The following is a 17,578-nucleotide window of genomic DNA, read 5'->3' on the forward strand; positions in this document are numbered from 1 at the left end:
CCCCCCTTTCACCCATCCTCTCACTTCTCTTCTCTCCCAATTCCTCCTCTCCATCTCATCATGACCGTCGTTCAAGGCGATTTTCTAATGGAAAACGACCCACAAAACACATTCCGTGCTGAAATGCAACGCGTAAGCCCGGGACAAGGACAGTTATGTAAAACACATTGCAGTTGTATGTAGATCTGCCGACCAAAACCGCCATTGCACTTCATGAGGAACGCAGCGGACGATAACTCCAGACTCAGCCTTCCAAGCGGCGCCGTGCCTAGCGTGGTCACGTCCTTTTTTCGTACCGTTTTTTTTTTTTTTTTTTTTTTTCTTGTTTTTCTTTGGGAACTTTCGCAGTTGGAGAAGTCTCGGAGCGTCTCAGAGTCTTTTCTCCGGCCTCTTCCGTATTGTTTTTTTTTTCTTTCACGGTGGCATTGTGTGGCTGGCGGAGCTCGCGTCGCAGATGATTGCAAGCCGGCTAACTACCTTCGACAGTGGAACGTTTCACTTCACAAGGCTAAATCAGAGTTAGCCTCGGTAAGAATCCAACTCTGCATTAAAAAGAACGTCAGTGTATTTAGGTGGTAGCGATATACCATGCTAGTAGGCACATCACAGAAATGACGTCCGTTTATTGTGCGATCATGTCAAGGTAAAACGCTCTGTGAGTGTTTGAAAACACCGAGATAAAAGCTAAAAAGGTTAGACGTGTACAGCCTATGTACAGAATGGAGCGCAACACCGCCTTCGCTTGGTCACCGCTTCACCAGTGCACAATGCCTGGCACGTACTTGTCGATGAGCGACTGGTAGTAAGGGGTCAGGGCACAGATGTCCGGTACCTCTTCTGACTTTGAGTACAGGTCGAATTTGCTGCGAGACAAAATAAAAATAAAAGGTCAATTGGTTAGGAATGCGTGAATTCTTATGGTGCTGCCAGGATGAGAGATTGCATAAACCACCCTCGCCCGTTTCGATCTGGATGAGCATCGTACCGGCGTGCGGTCGTGTATCACTACTGCGTGGTGCACGTTAAAGTCCCCGGCTAACGGTTCAACTGTACTGGCTAAACTGCTCATCTATAACTAAAAGAAAATTCGCCAGAGGCAGGCGAACTTCAGGCTGTAGGAACATACACACAAACGCACAACGAAACAATTCGTTTTATTATTTTGTTATAATGTTTTTTTGTTGTTTTTTTTTTTATATTGGAACAGATTAGTAGTATCACCGTGCCTTACGCCGTTTCACCACCATGTCGGATCGTTTGAATAAAGCTGAACTGAGCACATCTTCTAGGAAAATTACTAGAATCGCGTAACCGACCCTTGATTGCTCGAAATTAGTGGGGCCATCTTTGTGCTTCTGATATTAACGTATCTATAGATGTTGTGATAGCCAGAATGTTGGCTGAAAATACAGGACAAATATTTGTTCTTTTTTTTTTGACGAATTAAATAAAGGCATTTAACGTTGGATTCCACTGAAAAATATTTTTTTTTACAGCCGTTGCACCTTAAATATCTGCATTTAGAATTATAAATCCCACACTTCTGTCGTACGATTAAGCTAAAGATTTTGTAGCTCTGACACAAAAGATACAGTATTCCCTCATATATAGATACAAGTTAGCGCTGAACTAGTGTGAGTTAACTGCCAGAGCCGATTAAAGACTTTCCAGTTAATCTTTATATCTTAATTTTATTCAAAGTTCAGTCCACGCAACACCGCGTAAAAACGTATTAAATCACGAAGAGGACAAATTATTCCAAGTGTTCCATAAAAACTACGCAGAAACAAGTGACTGAGGACAAACGCCCTACGCGTTTAACACGTAACGTTCCATTAACCCAGAAAAGTTCGCGCTCATCTATAAGGTGCTCTGAAGCGAGATTATAGATGAGCTCGACGTGTGGAAGTAATTTCTTAACAAGACAGCCGAAACAATGAGTTCTTACAAATAGTACAAAAAAAAGAATCCATTCCAGTCTAAAATAAACTTTCTCATACTGATGCATCCGGACCTTACCACGGCCAATATATCTTCGGTCACGTAGATGTCATATAAAATCTTAATGCAGTTTGTTCAGTTTTTTTTTTTTTTTTTAAACACCTTTGCCAACATTTGAATAAAAGTGTTTTTGTGCCCACAAGCGTGTTAGGACTGATTTATTTTAATACGACTGGCGATACGTTTCGTTTAATTAGCTCCAGTGACTCCAATCAATTTCGCATCAATACCTGTCTTGCTGTTGATACGTATTGGAACACACGTGCACAAGATTGCCGGAGATCATCATTATCAGCCAAGCGAGCGAGAGAAGAACTTATTAAAATAATTGAGCGTACGGCAAAATATTTGACGTCTTCCCCGCGTGTATGAGCGCCTGTTTTCTTTTTCTTTCTAGGAGGACATTATTTGGCAGTTTATTTTGTTTCTATCAGGATACATGTTAAGACGTTTTCTAAAGGCACGATGAGAATAGTGACTTATTATGGCAACACTTAATTGCTACACTCAGCAACACGAGTGTTTCAAAGAATCAAATGCATTATCACGCGAGCTGGATGTTGCGCACAACTATTCCAGCACATAATAAGAACTAATTGTATACGTACATAATTTCGTGGTTTTTTTACAAAAAAAGAGCCACGCATTTTTCGCGATCAATGCCTCCTTGGCCTTATTTGGTCAAAAGATTAAACATTTCTACCTAGAAATCGCATTACATAAAATGTGATTTTATAGTATGATAAAGCATGACGGCTGAAAGGTCCCAATGCGTTACAACTTGGTTTATTTGAAAATACGAGACTTTAATACATATAGTTGATTATTTTTGGTGTCAATCTTTCATGTATTCCGTCTTGCCGAATTTTACGTCCATTATCTCGACGGTTTCACTAGATCAAACATACATATCAACATATGTCAACCGAGTCAGCAGGGTCCACAAAATGTTTCAGCTTCGATACTGGATCTCAACATCCAGTGTTCGTGACGGTGTTCATTGACGCCACCGTGACTCGGGTACTGTTCACGAAAGCCTAAATGCATCAAGCGGCATGGAGATATTAATCTTGCCTAAAAGAAAAAAGTCCAACGCCAAACTCTCTAAAAAAAAAATGAGATGAAACGGGTAACATATTAATTATATTCCTCCAAAGGCGAGTGACTCACTTGAACTCCCTAACCCATGGTAGCATTTTGAGGTCCTTGCTGTTACAGAGGTACTGGTAGTCGCCTCCAGAGTGCCAAGGGTAGAAGGAGTGAAAGCGGATCATGTACAGGGCCTCGTCCGGGAGCGTGGTTCCGTGGTTCTTCAGCACCTGGTACATGAACTCGTCGTGGCCCCAGGACATTAAGACCTGCGGAAGGAGAAGGACGAAACTTGAATATAATTACTGACCGGTGCTCTCGCTAAAGACACCGAGCGGACCAATTAGCAACACCACTCGCTGCTCTAGGCTAACCCGTTTCCTGCCCCCCTGACGACACACACCACGCACCACACCGCCACTGGCATTGCTGAAGAAACGAAAAAGTTAGCCTAATATTAAATGCGATCATCGCAGCGAGACTGTGCAGGGTCAGGGGGAAATATGAATCATTAATTGACTTTTAAACTGAGCGACGTTCACGAGCTGCCGACTCTCGTCGACCCTGCAGTTTATTAGAAACCCGAAGAAACCATTGGGGGATGCTCTAAATATAAATTTATTAAGAAAAGTATGAATGTCGATAAAACATCACTCGGAAGATTGCTCTATCTTGACTGGCCTGTTTGCAGTTTGTTATGCGCGTTTCTATGTTCAACTACACAAATGCTGACAACTGCATAGTATTTGGTATATTAAAGTGAGCGTGTTAAAGTCTGAAGTCATTTCTGCTTCGGCCGCAATACTGGCCCGCGGTATCTCGTGAATAAATGAATAGCTAAATCACACGTCGAACTATACTTCCACCGTCCTGGTTCGGAAAGAAGAATAAAAGAACACACCGAGCCGAGACAACTGTAAGCTCTCGGCCAACTCTTACGTGCCCACGCAGGAAACGTGGGCCCCGAAGTGTGTCTTCAGTTACGAAGTCTTTCTCCGTCCTTCGGATAGTTCGGGGGGTCGAGCAGTTCAACCTCCAGTGAAGCGGCGCAGTTTGGAATGCTTAGGGTACGTTACAAAATGGAATTTAAAAAAGTCGCCACGCCAACGCGATGCGATCGGCGACCGAATAAGTAACTCCCACGCGTCACGCATAATCGGTTGCCACGTCACGTCATTTCTTGGCACGAGGAGGCGGGGTAAACCCAGCGAGAATAAGCTAGAAATCCGAACGCGACTGACTTAGGATGGAGAAAAAAAGAGTGGGAAAAAAAATTGGACAATGAGACAGGCTGAAATACCAAGACGTAAAGAACGAAGAGGAAAAAAAAGTACTTTACCCAACACTGGAAGTCGGCAGTTGTACTTTTCCCAAAAATTATCAGAAAAAAAAAAAAAAAGCTTTAAAGGGGCACTGGCAGGGTATTTATGCTCGCCAAGGTTTTTATTTGAACATGATATATGAGAGCCCAGCTACCCAGAAAACAATTTCCGGCTCGAAATTCGTTTTCTTTCCGTCCAAAAACCGTCGACCGAGAAATTGCCGGCCTGAGTCGCGCTCACTCTCTTCTCCGTGGTCACGTGCCACTTTCTAAGGTTTAGACACAACCATCAAACAATAATCGAAGTCGTGGGTCATCGAAGACACACTCAACGCGAAAAATAGACACCTTCAACTTGTAACTGATTATAGTGTTAATATGAACCAAATTTTCCAGGCAATATATCTAAGCATAAAATTCTCCGTTTAACTACATGTTTGATAATGCAGTTAAATGCAAAGATGCAAGCGAGCTAGACAAGAATGACGAAAATAATCCCTGGAGAAGATGAGCAAGGGGGACAAAGGACAAACAAACTCCAGACACAGCAATAGTAACTGGTGCGCGACCGAAAAAATCCGCCTGGTCCTCGTTTTCGGTCGCGCATCAGTCACCTATCTGTGTTTAGAGCTTTGTGTTTCTCCTTTGCCCCCAATTGTTCCCCTTCTCCAGGAATTATTTTCGTCATTCTTGTCCAGCTTGCTTGCAGCTTTGCATTTAACTGCATTATTAATCATAACCTTAAGATTGCATGCCGTTTGCCCTTTTTCGTGTTAAACCGGTTGCACCTGATAAAACGTGTTTGCACTACCGACGTCTAATTCCTGGTTAACGGAGTTGGTAGAGTGCTCCACTGGAAAGGGAGAGGTCCCTGCTTCAATACTATAGGACCAGGCGGATTGTTTCGGTGACGCAACAGTCACTTAGCTGTGTTTGGAGGTTTGTGTTTGCCCTTCGTCCCCCTTGTTCCCCTTCTGCAGAAATTATTTTCGTCGTAACTTCCTGTATCGTGCCAATTTCGCGTGCGAGACTTAGTGCTCCCGGCTGTGAGGGTGCAGTTTCACTGATATTCTTCAGACAGCTGTTTCGTTAATGTGGTGTACAAAAATTATGAAGGAGTCACGAGAATGGATAAATCTTTCGCCTCATTTACCGAAACCTCACAAAGTCATTTGTACATTTAATATATTTCATGACATCAGGCAATTTAAAATTGAGTGCATTTGATTCAGAAAGGAAATTATTCTTTTAATTAGGTTTTGCAAATAGTTAATACATAAAGGAAGCCAATTTAGAAAGAAGATGAAACAACCGGGTAAATTTCGGATGAAATCGAATACCCCATAATAACAGAAGCTTTTTTTTTTTTTTTTTCATCTGGCCAAGGTTTTGTGTTTCCTAGCTTATCTCTTTTTTATTTTTAAAAGCCGGAGGTGTTTTTCTTTTCAGCGTTTATTTTATCCCACCGATTCCGCGTTTTTCGGGGGCACCTTTTTGTGTGCAGGACAAAAAGAATCGGCGTTTATCGGGACTTATGTTGCACAAACGAGGGCAAGCGGGAGGAATTCCCCAATCCCCAGAGAACTGCGCCTGACTCGAATACGTACTTGGAAAACGTTTTGGTACCTGATAAGGGGTGTGGTTCCCAAAAAAGTAAGCAACCTCGTGGGAGGTGGGAGGTTGTATGCCGCGTAAACGCAAAATACCGCTGTATATAAAAGTTTCTTCCTGTGAAACTTGGATTTGTCTCATCAAGGACAAATTCCAATCGAGTCTTTTTTTTTTTTTTTTTGCGCTTTTTTGATTTTGATGAAACTGGCTCGGAACGGTATTCACTTCATGTAGGCCTAATGATCCGCGTCTCAGTGCCTTGAAGTGGGAGTTCTTAAACTTTTTAATCTCGAGGAACGCTTATCTTGCTCCTGGAGTATAGCCGATGTGAGCTCGTGACGCTCATAAAATAGGTTATGATCCCAAGGATTATGAATAGAAACGCCACAGACAAAACTGTCGCATTCCCGTGTTCCCGTGGCAGACAACCATAGTTTGCAAGGGCAGAAAAAGTATCGAATTAATTGGACAATATTGTAAATTTACTAAAGCATCGATGAAATCTCATGTTCATCTTGTACGTTCAGGAGCCGAAAATTTCGTGTTTTTGTGTCCTTTGTCGAGAATGCCACTATGTGAAAACCCACCTCATCACTCAACTTTTTTCGCATTTCAAAAAAATGAGAACAATTCGATGTTTTTGCGGGTTGAAATATATGTAGGTTTTTGTTTACCTGTTTATCAACATTTCTACATAACGTGTTTCACTCGAGTAAGCGTTCACCACAATAAATAAATAACGGGACATTAGATTGCACACTTCAGAACATTTTGGTAGAGCAGTTTAAAATTACCATTTAAGCAGACTGTATGACGATATTTTATCTCGCAACAAAAAATCTACAAACCTTGCTTATTGGCAAATCAAGGCGCTGCCAATACTAAGACATCATAAAGTCTGAAAACGAAGTTTTTTCAAGTAAAAAGAAATATATTTATATAATAAATGGGTCCTAACAGCCCTATTATTAAGTTGGATTATTCTTGATACCAAACCTTCCAAGGTTCCTTATGCAGACCAGGTTTTAGAATTATTAAGAATAAAATAATTACGAAATGATTGCTTCTTCGTGTTTTGTGTGTGTGCGTGTGTGTGTGTGTGTGTGTGTGTGTGTGTGTGTGTGTGTGTGTGTGTGTGTGTGTGTGTGTTTGTCGTAATTGCCATTGTGTGATTAATTAACCATGTAAGAACTGACGTAATTTGGCCCAGAACGTGACGAGCTAGTTAGGCGGTGCGCACGCTTTGTTCGGAGTAAAAGTATAGAAAAAAATATATTCTTCCGGCACAGTTTTCTTTAAAAAAAAATTTAAGCGTAGCGTGACTACTTTAAGGCTTTAAAGTTTTAAAACAAGAAAGGTGCCTACTTCGTTCACCCAGTCTGTGGTTGCCATAGTATGAAAGCCAAGACTCGTTGAAAATAAAGTCCCAGAAGTACTAAAATTGTTCTTACCACTTACATTTAACCGCGTCGCACGATGCCTTCAATTAATTTAAGGGAATGACAGAAAAATGCCAGCCGGGATTTTTTCTTCGTTATTTATTAAATAATAACGACTCAAAAACTGGTGCTGGCGACGTCCCCAGACCCGAGTTCACACGCGCCAGCTGTGTCGTCAAGACGATAGCCTAGCCTTGACCGAATCTGCGGAGACGTTAACTTATCGATAAGGAGAACGCGGCAATGTCCGTTTATCGTACCCCGGGGCTCGGCAGCGCCGAGCAACTCATACAATCAGACGCGCAGCATCAACGGTGCCTCCAGCGACAGACACCACTCGAATGTCCGCCAGAAAACTCAGTTCCTGAAGCGATGACTCCGCACAATTTTTAGACGCCACTTTTTGTGTCCTTCCATATAATGATTTTGTTTTCCTAATTAACATAATTACATCACATTTTAAACCGTCTTCATCTAAATAAAAATAAACAAAACGGTGAGACGTGCAAGGTACACGCAGGCACCTCGAATATTTATACTCGTATCTGATACCTAATATTGTAAAGGCTATATACTTCGGATAAAATCGTCGCAGCGGTTGGTCGGCTGTTCTAGCGTGACGAGTGGAATTGAAATGATGATGAGTAGCCAGGGAATTACGTTCCAAAGGTATGAAGGATCGACATTGGAACCACCATCTGTTTGCCGATATCGTTACTCTTCGCGTTCTCCAAAGTCGCTGGGTGGGAACCACAGTGTATATATAATTCAGCGATTTTAAAGTACGCACAAAATCATCGTGAATGAACGAGCACGTTTGCCTGCGGTAACGGATGTTACAGAGTGATGCAGCTGCGAAGTTTCCGTTTCACGGACATGCATGGTAACCGCCGACATCAGAAACAAAAGTCAATGTAAGGCCGGGAATCCACAAATGCATTGCTCTTCCCAAAACGAGTTCCTTAGGAAGCGCAACGCCCAGAGCTCTAGCAGTGAAAGTGCTTATTTATTATATAAGGTTGGCGCATATGTCAGCTCAGACGTAAAGAGTGACGACATGTGTAAACAAATATGGCATTTCCATGCCTTCACATACTACCCCTTATGACATCATAGTCTGCGGAGACAAACATGCTTGACGAAAGGAATGCTGGCTTCTCACGCTTACACCTACAATGAAAGTCTCGCCCAAAGTGTGTAACAGCTAGACACACCCACGACAGAACGACGGGTCGGAAAGTCAGAGATTGCTGGTGCGCAAGTTCTGCGCCTGGAAGCTCGAGGGCCACGATCCCACGTAACTCAGCGTGGTTCGGATTCGCCTATATTTGTACGACGCGTTGGCCTTTTCGTCGCGCACGTGTCTGGACACGACCAATTAAGTTTGGTTCACGCTACGCCGGCCTGGCGCTTAAAGGCGACAAAATCGACAAGGCACTTCTGGACGCCAAAATTGTAGCAGGCGATCTCGGTCTTCAATTGTATCGCCTTCACCAATTGGGAATGTGCCTTCACTGTAAAAACTTGGCGCCACCTGTCAAGAAATTATAAAACTTTTTTTCTTTTTTATATAGTGCTCTACAACGTTAACCAGCGATTACGCTTGTATTGTTGCTTCAGCCAAAGGCGGTACAAAATTACGGCGTGTTGCAGTTAAGACGCTGAACTGACCCCGGTTTCACACTGTCAATGACCGCCGATGCCGTCACGTAAGCGCCACCAAAAAAAGGTGGACGGCCGTATCACTCCGCACACGTAGAGGCAACTCCCGAAAAGGCGCTCACCTGCAACCTCAGGGACTTCGAAGCAACCCACGATTACTTGGCGGCGCAAACTAAACGAGCAGTTGCTCCATCTTCACATTAATAGCTTCTTGACCTGGGTACAGCTTGAGCTTGAACCGTACAACTCTGAATCTAAAGCGCGCACGACCAATGAGACAAGCCGGTGCTAAGGACGTGGCAACAGATAGAAGCACGTAGCCCATTTTTTCTCTCCCGATTTGCAACACGAACGGCGTGCACTTAATCCTATTTTGTTTACTTCACAACTCGGCTGCTATGTCACTCTAATATTTTGCTGACCACTTGGATAGGTAGTAGCTCCCCGTTTCTTTCCGTCAATCTTTTCTGCTCGGAGCTAGGCGTCACCTCCTTTAGAATTGCCTAGTGCGCCTAGATTTCAGAATGATTCCAACTGCTCGATCGGGGTGATGTGGTTCCTGGGGCGAGTTTGCAACATGAGCTGCGAACACGTCCCGAAAGTATTGGTCCTCTGCAAGCGCCTCCAGTTCTCTATTCTCTTCCTTCCTCAATAGTCGACAACCCAACGTATGCACACGTGCGACCAATCGGCCCAAAAGGCATCCACCATTGCAAACGCTCTTTACGGTTTGAATTGCTCCCTCTTTTAAATCTTTAGGATCTCTGGAGTGGCCCAAAGTCATAGCGAGAAGTTTAAGGTGTGCATAACTGCAGCTTCGAAACGGCAACGATCTTCTGCGTACCTTCTCGAGTCCGCAGTTGGGCGCGTAGATTCCGAGCTTGGTGTTGTAGCGGTTGTCTCCGAGGTCCGGGTTGTCCACGAAGCTCGTGTCCCTGTACACGATGGAGTCCTGGTAGGCGCAACCCACGGGGAAGGTGTCCCCGACGACCGCCCACTGCGGCTCTCCGAAAAAGGCCATCATCTTGCCCAGGTCGTGGATCAGACCCGTCAGGTGGAACCAGTCGGCCTTCGGGTGGGCCTCCCGAATCTTCTCGGCCGTCTGAAAGGCGTGCACAATGTTCGGGACGTCCACGTCGGGGTCGCTCTCGTCCACCAGGCTGTTGAGCAGACGCAGCGCCTCCATGACCGGCATCGCGGCCTTGTTGAACTGGGTCCACTCTGCCATCTATACAAACGAGCCCACGTGGAAACAGAGTGTCAATAGAGAGTTTTCATACGAGACGATCCACGAAACTTCCCTAATAGGGAGTTTTCTTTGATCCTTCCTCATAGGGAGTTTTCGTAGATCGTTTGCCGCTGTCCCCCAACGCACTCGGCAGCTCGCTTCTAGATCCGTAACTATAGTCAATTCTAGAGGAACGCGTATCCGAACTAGCGGCGTCTTCGTTGCCGAGAACGTAGCGGGGAGGGACACTAAAGCTGGAAACAGGGTTTCCAATGCAGAATTTTATAGCGTATAATATATTTTCCTAACCAGCGTTCGGTAAAATTTCCGCTCGCAACAGCTAATATATATATATTTTTTTATAGACAATAGCCTATGAAAGTGTAGGAGAAAGCTTCGAAAATAGCTGCGAACATGATCTCGACTTATTGTACAACATGAACTAGCAAATATGTGCGAAATCTACTGACCATCTTAATAAGGATACTCCAACGAAACCAGTCATTCAATGACCAGCAACACACGCTTAGGCAAGTATAGCTTGGTATCGATTTGTGTCCTAAATTGTCTGCTTAAATGGAATTGTTATGTCAACGTCGAGTATGCCATCTATTCCCCGCTCGGGCACAATAACACGCATACTCCAACTTTGCCTCTCTGAAACTTGTGTGGCCTCTTAGACAGTGTTTACGTCGCACGAGCGCACGCGTCCGCACGTACAACACCATTCAAGCCTAAACGACGAGGTCTAAAGCAAACGTGCACCGTGAATCGAATGAGGGTTTATCTATAGATAATATTTTAATGTGATTCGAAAGAGTATGCGAAATGCTGCGGTTCGGAGCCCAAAACCGCAAAGGAAATGCTGTTACGATTGGGCAAGAGCTTCCGAGCATGCGAGTTCGATTGCTGTAAAATAAATAAAATACTATCTGCATTGGACTATCTCAGACGATTACCAACCCAATCTATCTACTTTTACACGACTTGTTATAGATTTTATATTGATCAATACCCTAATAACACGGGAAATCTACTGCGCTCACTAAACTTATTACATAATATAGTATATCTGGAAGTGCACCTTTGTATTTCACAGAAATTTAGCAATTCCGATCAATTCGCCAAGCTGGTCCTTCTCGCAGATACAGACGCAGACAACCCCTATAATCTGCGAAGGACTTTGTAATGAACCGGTTCGAAGCCCGACTGAAACACAAGAGCAGAAGATCGCTTCAAGAGAAAGAATCCCACGCACCCTTTCCCGAACAAAGTCCACAGTCTGGAAAGTGTGCATCTTCTTGTAGATCTCGAGCACCCTTCGTTGAATCGGATCGTCCTGTGCGCAAGTCAAAGAAATTGGTTTTCAAACCGAGGCAAAAATGAAAGCAAGCCACCGCCAACTAGAAGAGTAAAAGTAAAAACATTTATTCCTCGGCTGAGTGCGTTGCTGTTCTCTAGGTTCTCTACAATAATTTGCGCGGCACGTAGCTCTAAACAAATTTGAGTTGTGAGTGTATTGCAGTTGGAGGTACGTACAATTTACAATCTTCTGTTCTCCCTAACGCTTCTTAAACATAGAGATGTTTTTCACGACACATATTTTATAGTTTCCTCTAAAGGAACATTTCTGAAGCCCTACAGCCTCTTGTGAAACGGGTTAGTCTAACTTTTTTTACTGTTTTACTTTTTGTTTTAAAAAATTCAGTTTAATCATGTCTGCTTTTTTGGGTGGAAATCGCAAATAATGAATCACGCTGACTAGCAATTCAGGCGTGATTGAAAGGAAGCCTGCGGCTTCCGTTGAATCAGAATTAGGGAGTTTTCGTAGATCGCTTTCCCTACTCCGCTAGGCACTCAGTGCGCATGTGCGCCGCTGGCCTTGACTGCAGAGTTTCGGATCTTGCAGCGGGTGGCGAACAACGTTGCGGGAAGGAAGGAACGATCTACGGAAACTCCCTATTAGCCTTAGTTCACGACACGATACTGTTCAAGCAAACAAGCGATCGCATTTTTTTTTCTATGTATTTTTTTTTATAAACTCAAAGGATATCATTAATGCTAAATAGGCGTAGTGCAAAGCGCTTATTTGGACACTTACCAAAGCGAAAAGAAGGTTTGATGCCCGTCAATTCCCTTTCGAAGCAAAGTACACAAAAGCGCCCCTTACCGTGTTCGCGCAAAGTGTCGGGTGGTGCGATTGTCAGACCGCGTGAACAAACGACCAACGCCGCTTGCAGGTCGGATAAAAATACCTTAAGGTGCTTGGTCATAGGCTTGTTTTGTCGTCACCTTCCTCGGAGATCAGAACTGCTTTATAGTATATTTTATCTCATGTCCGAGCACTAGGAATGCTGCGGGCCAATGAGGTCTCATTGGCCCTATGCTTCTCGGTAAGCGCGAGATCACGACATTTTTTTCTTGTTTCTATGCACGTGTTACCGGAAAACTGATCCAAACAATCGCAAAAAATCCGTCGTGTGTTTTTAGTCCGTACGTTTGTGTTGCAAGCAGTGCTAGCGGTAACGCATTACAAGTAACGGCGTTACCCGTAACGCGTTTTTTTTTTTCGGTAGCGAAGTAACGTACTCGTTATCACTTCAAAAAAAAAAAAAAAACGAGCAACGTATTTACGTTACTTATGTCGAGTAACGGGTAACGTAGTTACGTTACTCTTTCCATCATCCTCCCAAGATGTAAAGCAAGTATATTTCAATTTTTTTTCTTGTTTGTAGGGGCCAAGTTTAATAAATTCTTGAACTCATTTCACATGTTGTTAAATTTGGCATCTCTTTTCCTCGCGCAAACACTTGAATTTTAGCAGAGACCCCACCGCCCACTCCCTCTGTCCCAGTGTCGACTGTCGCCATCAGTGACAGGCAGGGTGGAGAGACGCCATCCAAAAGAAACGCAAAAGTAACATGCGTCACTGTTTATAGGTAAAGGTAATGCGTTCTTTTTTTTTTTATTTTGATGTAGCGTATAGGGTGCGTAGAGCGTTCTTTTTTGTTTGAAAATAACGAGTAAAGTATTTCGTTACTTTTTTTTTTGGTAACGCCTACATTACGGCCCCGCTCGGGCTCAAGGTGAAATGGAGTATAATCAAAGTGATTCTTTCCGGGGGTGGGCAGTCCTCCCTGACTTCGCTATCCCCTATGCGGAAACCCCGAACGCATTTCGTTAGAAGTGGACACGCCACACGGCGCATATAAACGCAGTAAACCCAACATCGTGGGAATTTCACTGGAGCGTGCGCAGCACGCGAAGAATGAACTAGCCGCAAAACCCGTACAGTTACTCGCCACTCTAACAAAGGGCGAAGTCCCCTGGCCCGTGTCCAGAGGGGCATCTCGAAGCGAGTTCAAGTGGCGATGGCTGCTGACGATAGCGTCTCGTCGTATCTCACGCGCGACACGTGCCGTCGCCCACTCCAGGGACGCGGTTCGTCGTCGTTTTTTACCGCCTTCTCCAAACAAGTACACGCAGTGCCTCCAGGAGGCCTTTCCATTTCACCGGACTCGTTACATGTTTACACGGGAAATTGAAGAATTAAAAAACAGCGCCAACACGAGGAGGGACAAGAGGTCCCTCGTTTTGTTCGCGCAACAGGAATTGCTATACGGCGCGCAACTGAGGAGCGGAGGAGATGAGGTGCAGTGAGAAAGAGTAAAAGCGGAAAACATATCGGCAGTGATTTCTTCGTTCGTTAAAACGCGTCCGCTATTCGTTAGCAGACGTGTACAGTTACTTCCACCTAGTTACTTTTTCGGTAACAAGTACCTTTAGTTACTTTTTTTTTCAGAAAATGAACGAGTAACGTACGTAGTTATTTTTAAGGCCAAGTAACCAGTAACTGTATTTCGCAACTTTTCGGCAGTAACGCACAACACCGCTTAAACAGCTTCGCTTTGTTTTTGAGTGTGAGTCTATTGCGACCAAGGAAGGTGGGAAACCCGAAAAACGGCTAAACAGTATGACAGTATAGCAACGTTCATCGCTGATTTATAGCCTCCTATATACTGACAAAGCCTGGCAGATCGCCACGAGAAGCGGCCGCCGAAATGGAAAAGCTGGACCGGCAAATAACGGATGAGTGGAGAGTCACGTGACTGGCGCCCCGCTGCGGCGAAACGCCGAAACACACTTCTCCCGAGCGAACAAGTGTGTTTCGGGTCCTCGTTGCTGTCAAAGCTGTGCGCTGACGTCCAGGTTCCCCGAGAAATGACTCTTTGATGCTCTCTGCTACCAGATCCTCGCGCTCCAAATTTGCGACCGGGCGCTCTATATGGCTCCGTCTTCGAACCGCCATGCTTTGTGAGTATAGAGGAAGCTATGGCTGAACACCGTCAGTCGAACTCTACAGCTGGGAATGCCCTTCACCCTTCTAGAAGGATGAACCTTCAAAAATCCTGTACAGACCGAATGTAAATCGGGGGTTGCCAACATGGGAAGGCACATATCCCATTGTCAACTTGGAACTTTAGAAGCAGAGAGGACAAAAAAAAGAGAGGGGTATCGCAAATTCACCAACTGTTCCTGCTGCAAAACATTGCCATTCCTTCGTCGCCGGAGATGTATTCTCAAGGAAGCGGGGAAAAACATAACCGATGAAAACTTTGAGAGGCAGCTACTGCATAAGTGCAATGACTACCAAAGAAAACAATAAACCATGAAACAAAAGCAGTCGTGTATTTTGCCGTCAAAGTAACGATAAAAGTAACTCGTTACCTTTGATGTAACGTAACGCGTTCCTTTTGAGAATTGGTAACGAGTAACGTATGTAGTTACTTTTTGAGCTGGTAACGACTAAGAGTATTTAGATACTTTTTTTTTTTTTTTTTTTTTTTTTGGGGGGGGGGGGGGGTTAACGTGCGTATGTCTGGTAGTTAGTCCAGCCAAACAACATGCCATTCAAGGTTTTTCCCTTAACCTCTCTCGAAGGCTAGGTCCTCGTTCGTAAAGTACCGGTGGATTTCAGAAAGCCGTAGTAAAGGTAAGACAGTCATTGCTACGACTCGCAGACAACGCCGGCGTTCGGCGCCTGAACCCCAGATCCTGACGCCGGTCTGCGCAGGCGACACTGTGCGCGAGGAATCGGTGTAGACAGACAGCTAGCCCTGGCTTCTACGCACCATTTTTTCAATAATGTCTTGGCGTCCTGACGTCACCGTATCCTTTGTGCAAGAGACAAACTTGCACACCGTATGTGCTGAAAAACTGAGGGAGAGGAGGAGACGAGAGCGCGTTATGACGTCAGAACGCCAGCTCTGATTCGAATGATTCGTGAGTAGTCTTCAAGCTAGCTGCCTTTGTCTCCACTGCACTCGTCGAATGCGAGAGCAAAACGCCGGAAGCCTTCCTTCCGCGTTCGCCGAGTGCAGTGGAGACAAAGTCCGCTAGCTTCAGCTCTACCCACTAATCACTCCAACCAGGGCTCGACGTTCTGACGTCCTTGCGCGCTGTCGTCTCCTCCTCTCCCTTACTTTCTCGGCGTATAGAGTCTTGCAGTGAACAGACGTGTGACATGACGCGTTTAATTCCAGAAGCGCGGAGAACCTGTTACGCCTGCGTTCATTTGTTGATTAGATTGCGGCGGCCACGTTCTCAGACCGCTTAATCTTCCACAGCTGTTGAAAGTGACTGTGACGCATAAGGGTTCACGAGAGGCAGACACAGAAAGCGAGGCCAGAAAGAAAGATTAGAGCTCGTAGCTCTCGCTACCGATAAAGCCCGTTAGCTGAATTCGTGTCTGGATTTCGTTTGCTAATGACGAAAATTGATCCGCACTGACGATTGTGAGCTGGTTAGGGCATAGTACCGTCGTCATCAAAATCGAAAACTACTCTTCATGAACTCTCCAATGTTGTATATTTCAATTAGAACAATGTTGACGTTTGGCAATCTTTCGATTATACAAATGTCAGCCCGGCGCTGATACTTTAGGTGTTTAACTGTGATAGGTGCGTCTATTCATGTCTTCGTTGCCAAGTGCCGAAAAAGATATGAAAGAATTATGGAAGCCCAGTTTACTCTCACTAAACGTATAAACGTCCTTGTTCGTCGAATCAGCCCTATAAAAGAATATACGCGATAAGATCTGACTGTCAACGTGAAGAACTGTACCATGTCCGTCGTGAAGTTTCTGAAGTCCTCCTTTTTCTTGTGCTCCGGCCGGTAAAGTTCCGAAGGATCCAGGAACGGAATTACCTTCATCTTTCAAAGTGCGTGGGCCGTTTGGCGATTAAAAATTAACCTGGAAAAATATTATTTCGTTTACAGTTTCAACGTATACCCGAAATGCTAAGAATTGCACGTCTCCTTTGGCTTACGTTGACGAACGTTCAACTCAAGTCTGCGATGTCTGCTCTCCGCCTCGGCTACTGAAGTGTTCCTTTGGCCTTAAGAGCAGCTGCCTGTAGTACGTCTGATATGACACAGAGGAGGAAAGAGATTTGAAAGAGAGCCTACAAGAGGGTGTGTCAACCCTCAACGACGATAGCAAACGATTTTCCCATTGGTGAAACTAATGGTGACATATTCAGTTTTGGTCCCGACGCAGGACTGCGTAGATAAAATGCGCAAGCCTCTCCCTCAATGTGTGGTACAACGAACAAACGGGGACCAAACATTCTCTCTGCCGTTGTGACGTAAAGATGCGATAACTCTCTGCTGATATTGAGAGGCTCAGGAAGGGTTCGGGAACTGCTTGAACCACGAGGTTGCAAATCCTGGGGACTCCCCCCGACACCTTTGATAAGAGCGCGTGTGTCTTCTTGTGCGTCACCGCTGGAGAGCTGGCTATCACTGTCTGGAAACTGTGCAGACGACGAGACGCACCCAGGCTGATATTTCGACTCTTTATCAAACCTCACAACAAGATGTATCAAATAAGCCGAGGCGTCGGCTTGTACATTCGCCGAGATTCGTTCGTGCGTAACGATACACAGTAACGAAATAAATGCGGTATGATGACACGCAGTTCCCCCCTTAGAATTTACACACACAGAAAAGTAGACTGAGCTAAACTCCGCTTCACCTTAAGTCCAAATGGGACTAAAAGCTAAACTTCGTTTCAGCTTAATTCCACATGCAGCCGACGCTACGAGAAAATGAGACCAATCAAGCAAACCTCAAAAGCGTAACTCACTGGGCCTTTACTGTTTAAGGTGGGTTTAGCGCAGACAGAACACGTACAGAAACATGACGAACATCATGATGGTGCACTTT

At 44.6% G+C, this 17,578-nt stretch overlaps 1 protein-coding gene across 2 annotated transcripts; it reads right to left on the reverse strand.

Moving 5' to 3' along the window:
• Positions 1 to 547: 547 nt before the first annotated feature.
• LOC115321540 (inositol oxygenase) lies at positions 548 to 16,817 on the reverse strand. Of its 2 annotated transcripts, XM_029981771.4 has the most exons (6): positions 16,681 to 16,817; positions 16,475 to 16,604; positions 11,610 to 11,690; positions 9,968 to 10,351; positions 3,172 to 3,359; positions 548 to 863 (listed from the first exon to the last, which is right to left on the reverse strand). In XM_029981771.4, the coding sequence occupies exons 2-6, from the start codon at positions 16,562 to 16,564 to the stop codon at positions 755 to 757; spliced, it is 852 nt and encodes a 283-aa protein (XP_029837631.1). In that variant the 5' UTR covers positions 16,565 to 16,604; positions 16,681 to 16,817; the 3' UTR covers positions 548 to 754. The 2 variants fall into 2 exon arrangements, with proteins under 2 accessions (XP_029837631.1, XP_042147984.1); XM_042292050.1 differs by having other exon boundaries at positions 16,475 to 16,817.
• Positions 16,818 to 17,578: the final 761 nt, after the last annotated feature.

This window comes from Ixodes scapularis, unplaced genomic scaffold (assembly GCF_016920785.2).
Source record: "Ixodes scapularis isolate PalLabHiFi unplaced genomic scaffold, ASM1692078v2 PGA_scaffold2__306_contigs__length_199485367, whole genome shotgun sequence".
Classification (NCBI taxonomy): Eukaryota; Metazoa; Arthropoda; class Arachnida; order Ixodida; family Ixodidae; genus Ixodes; species Ixodes scapularis.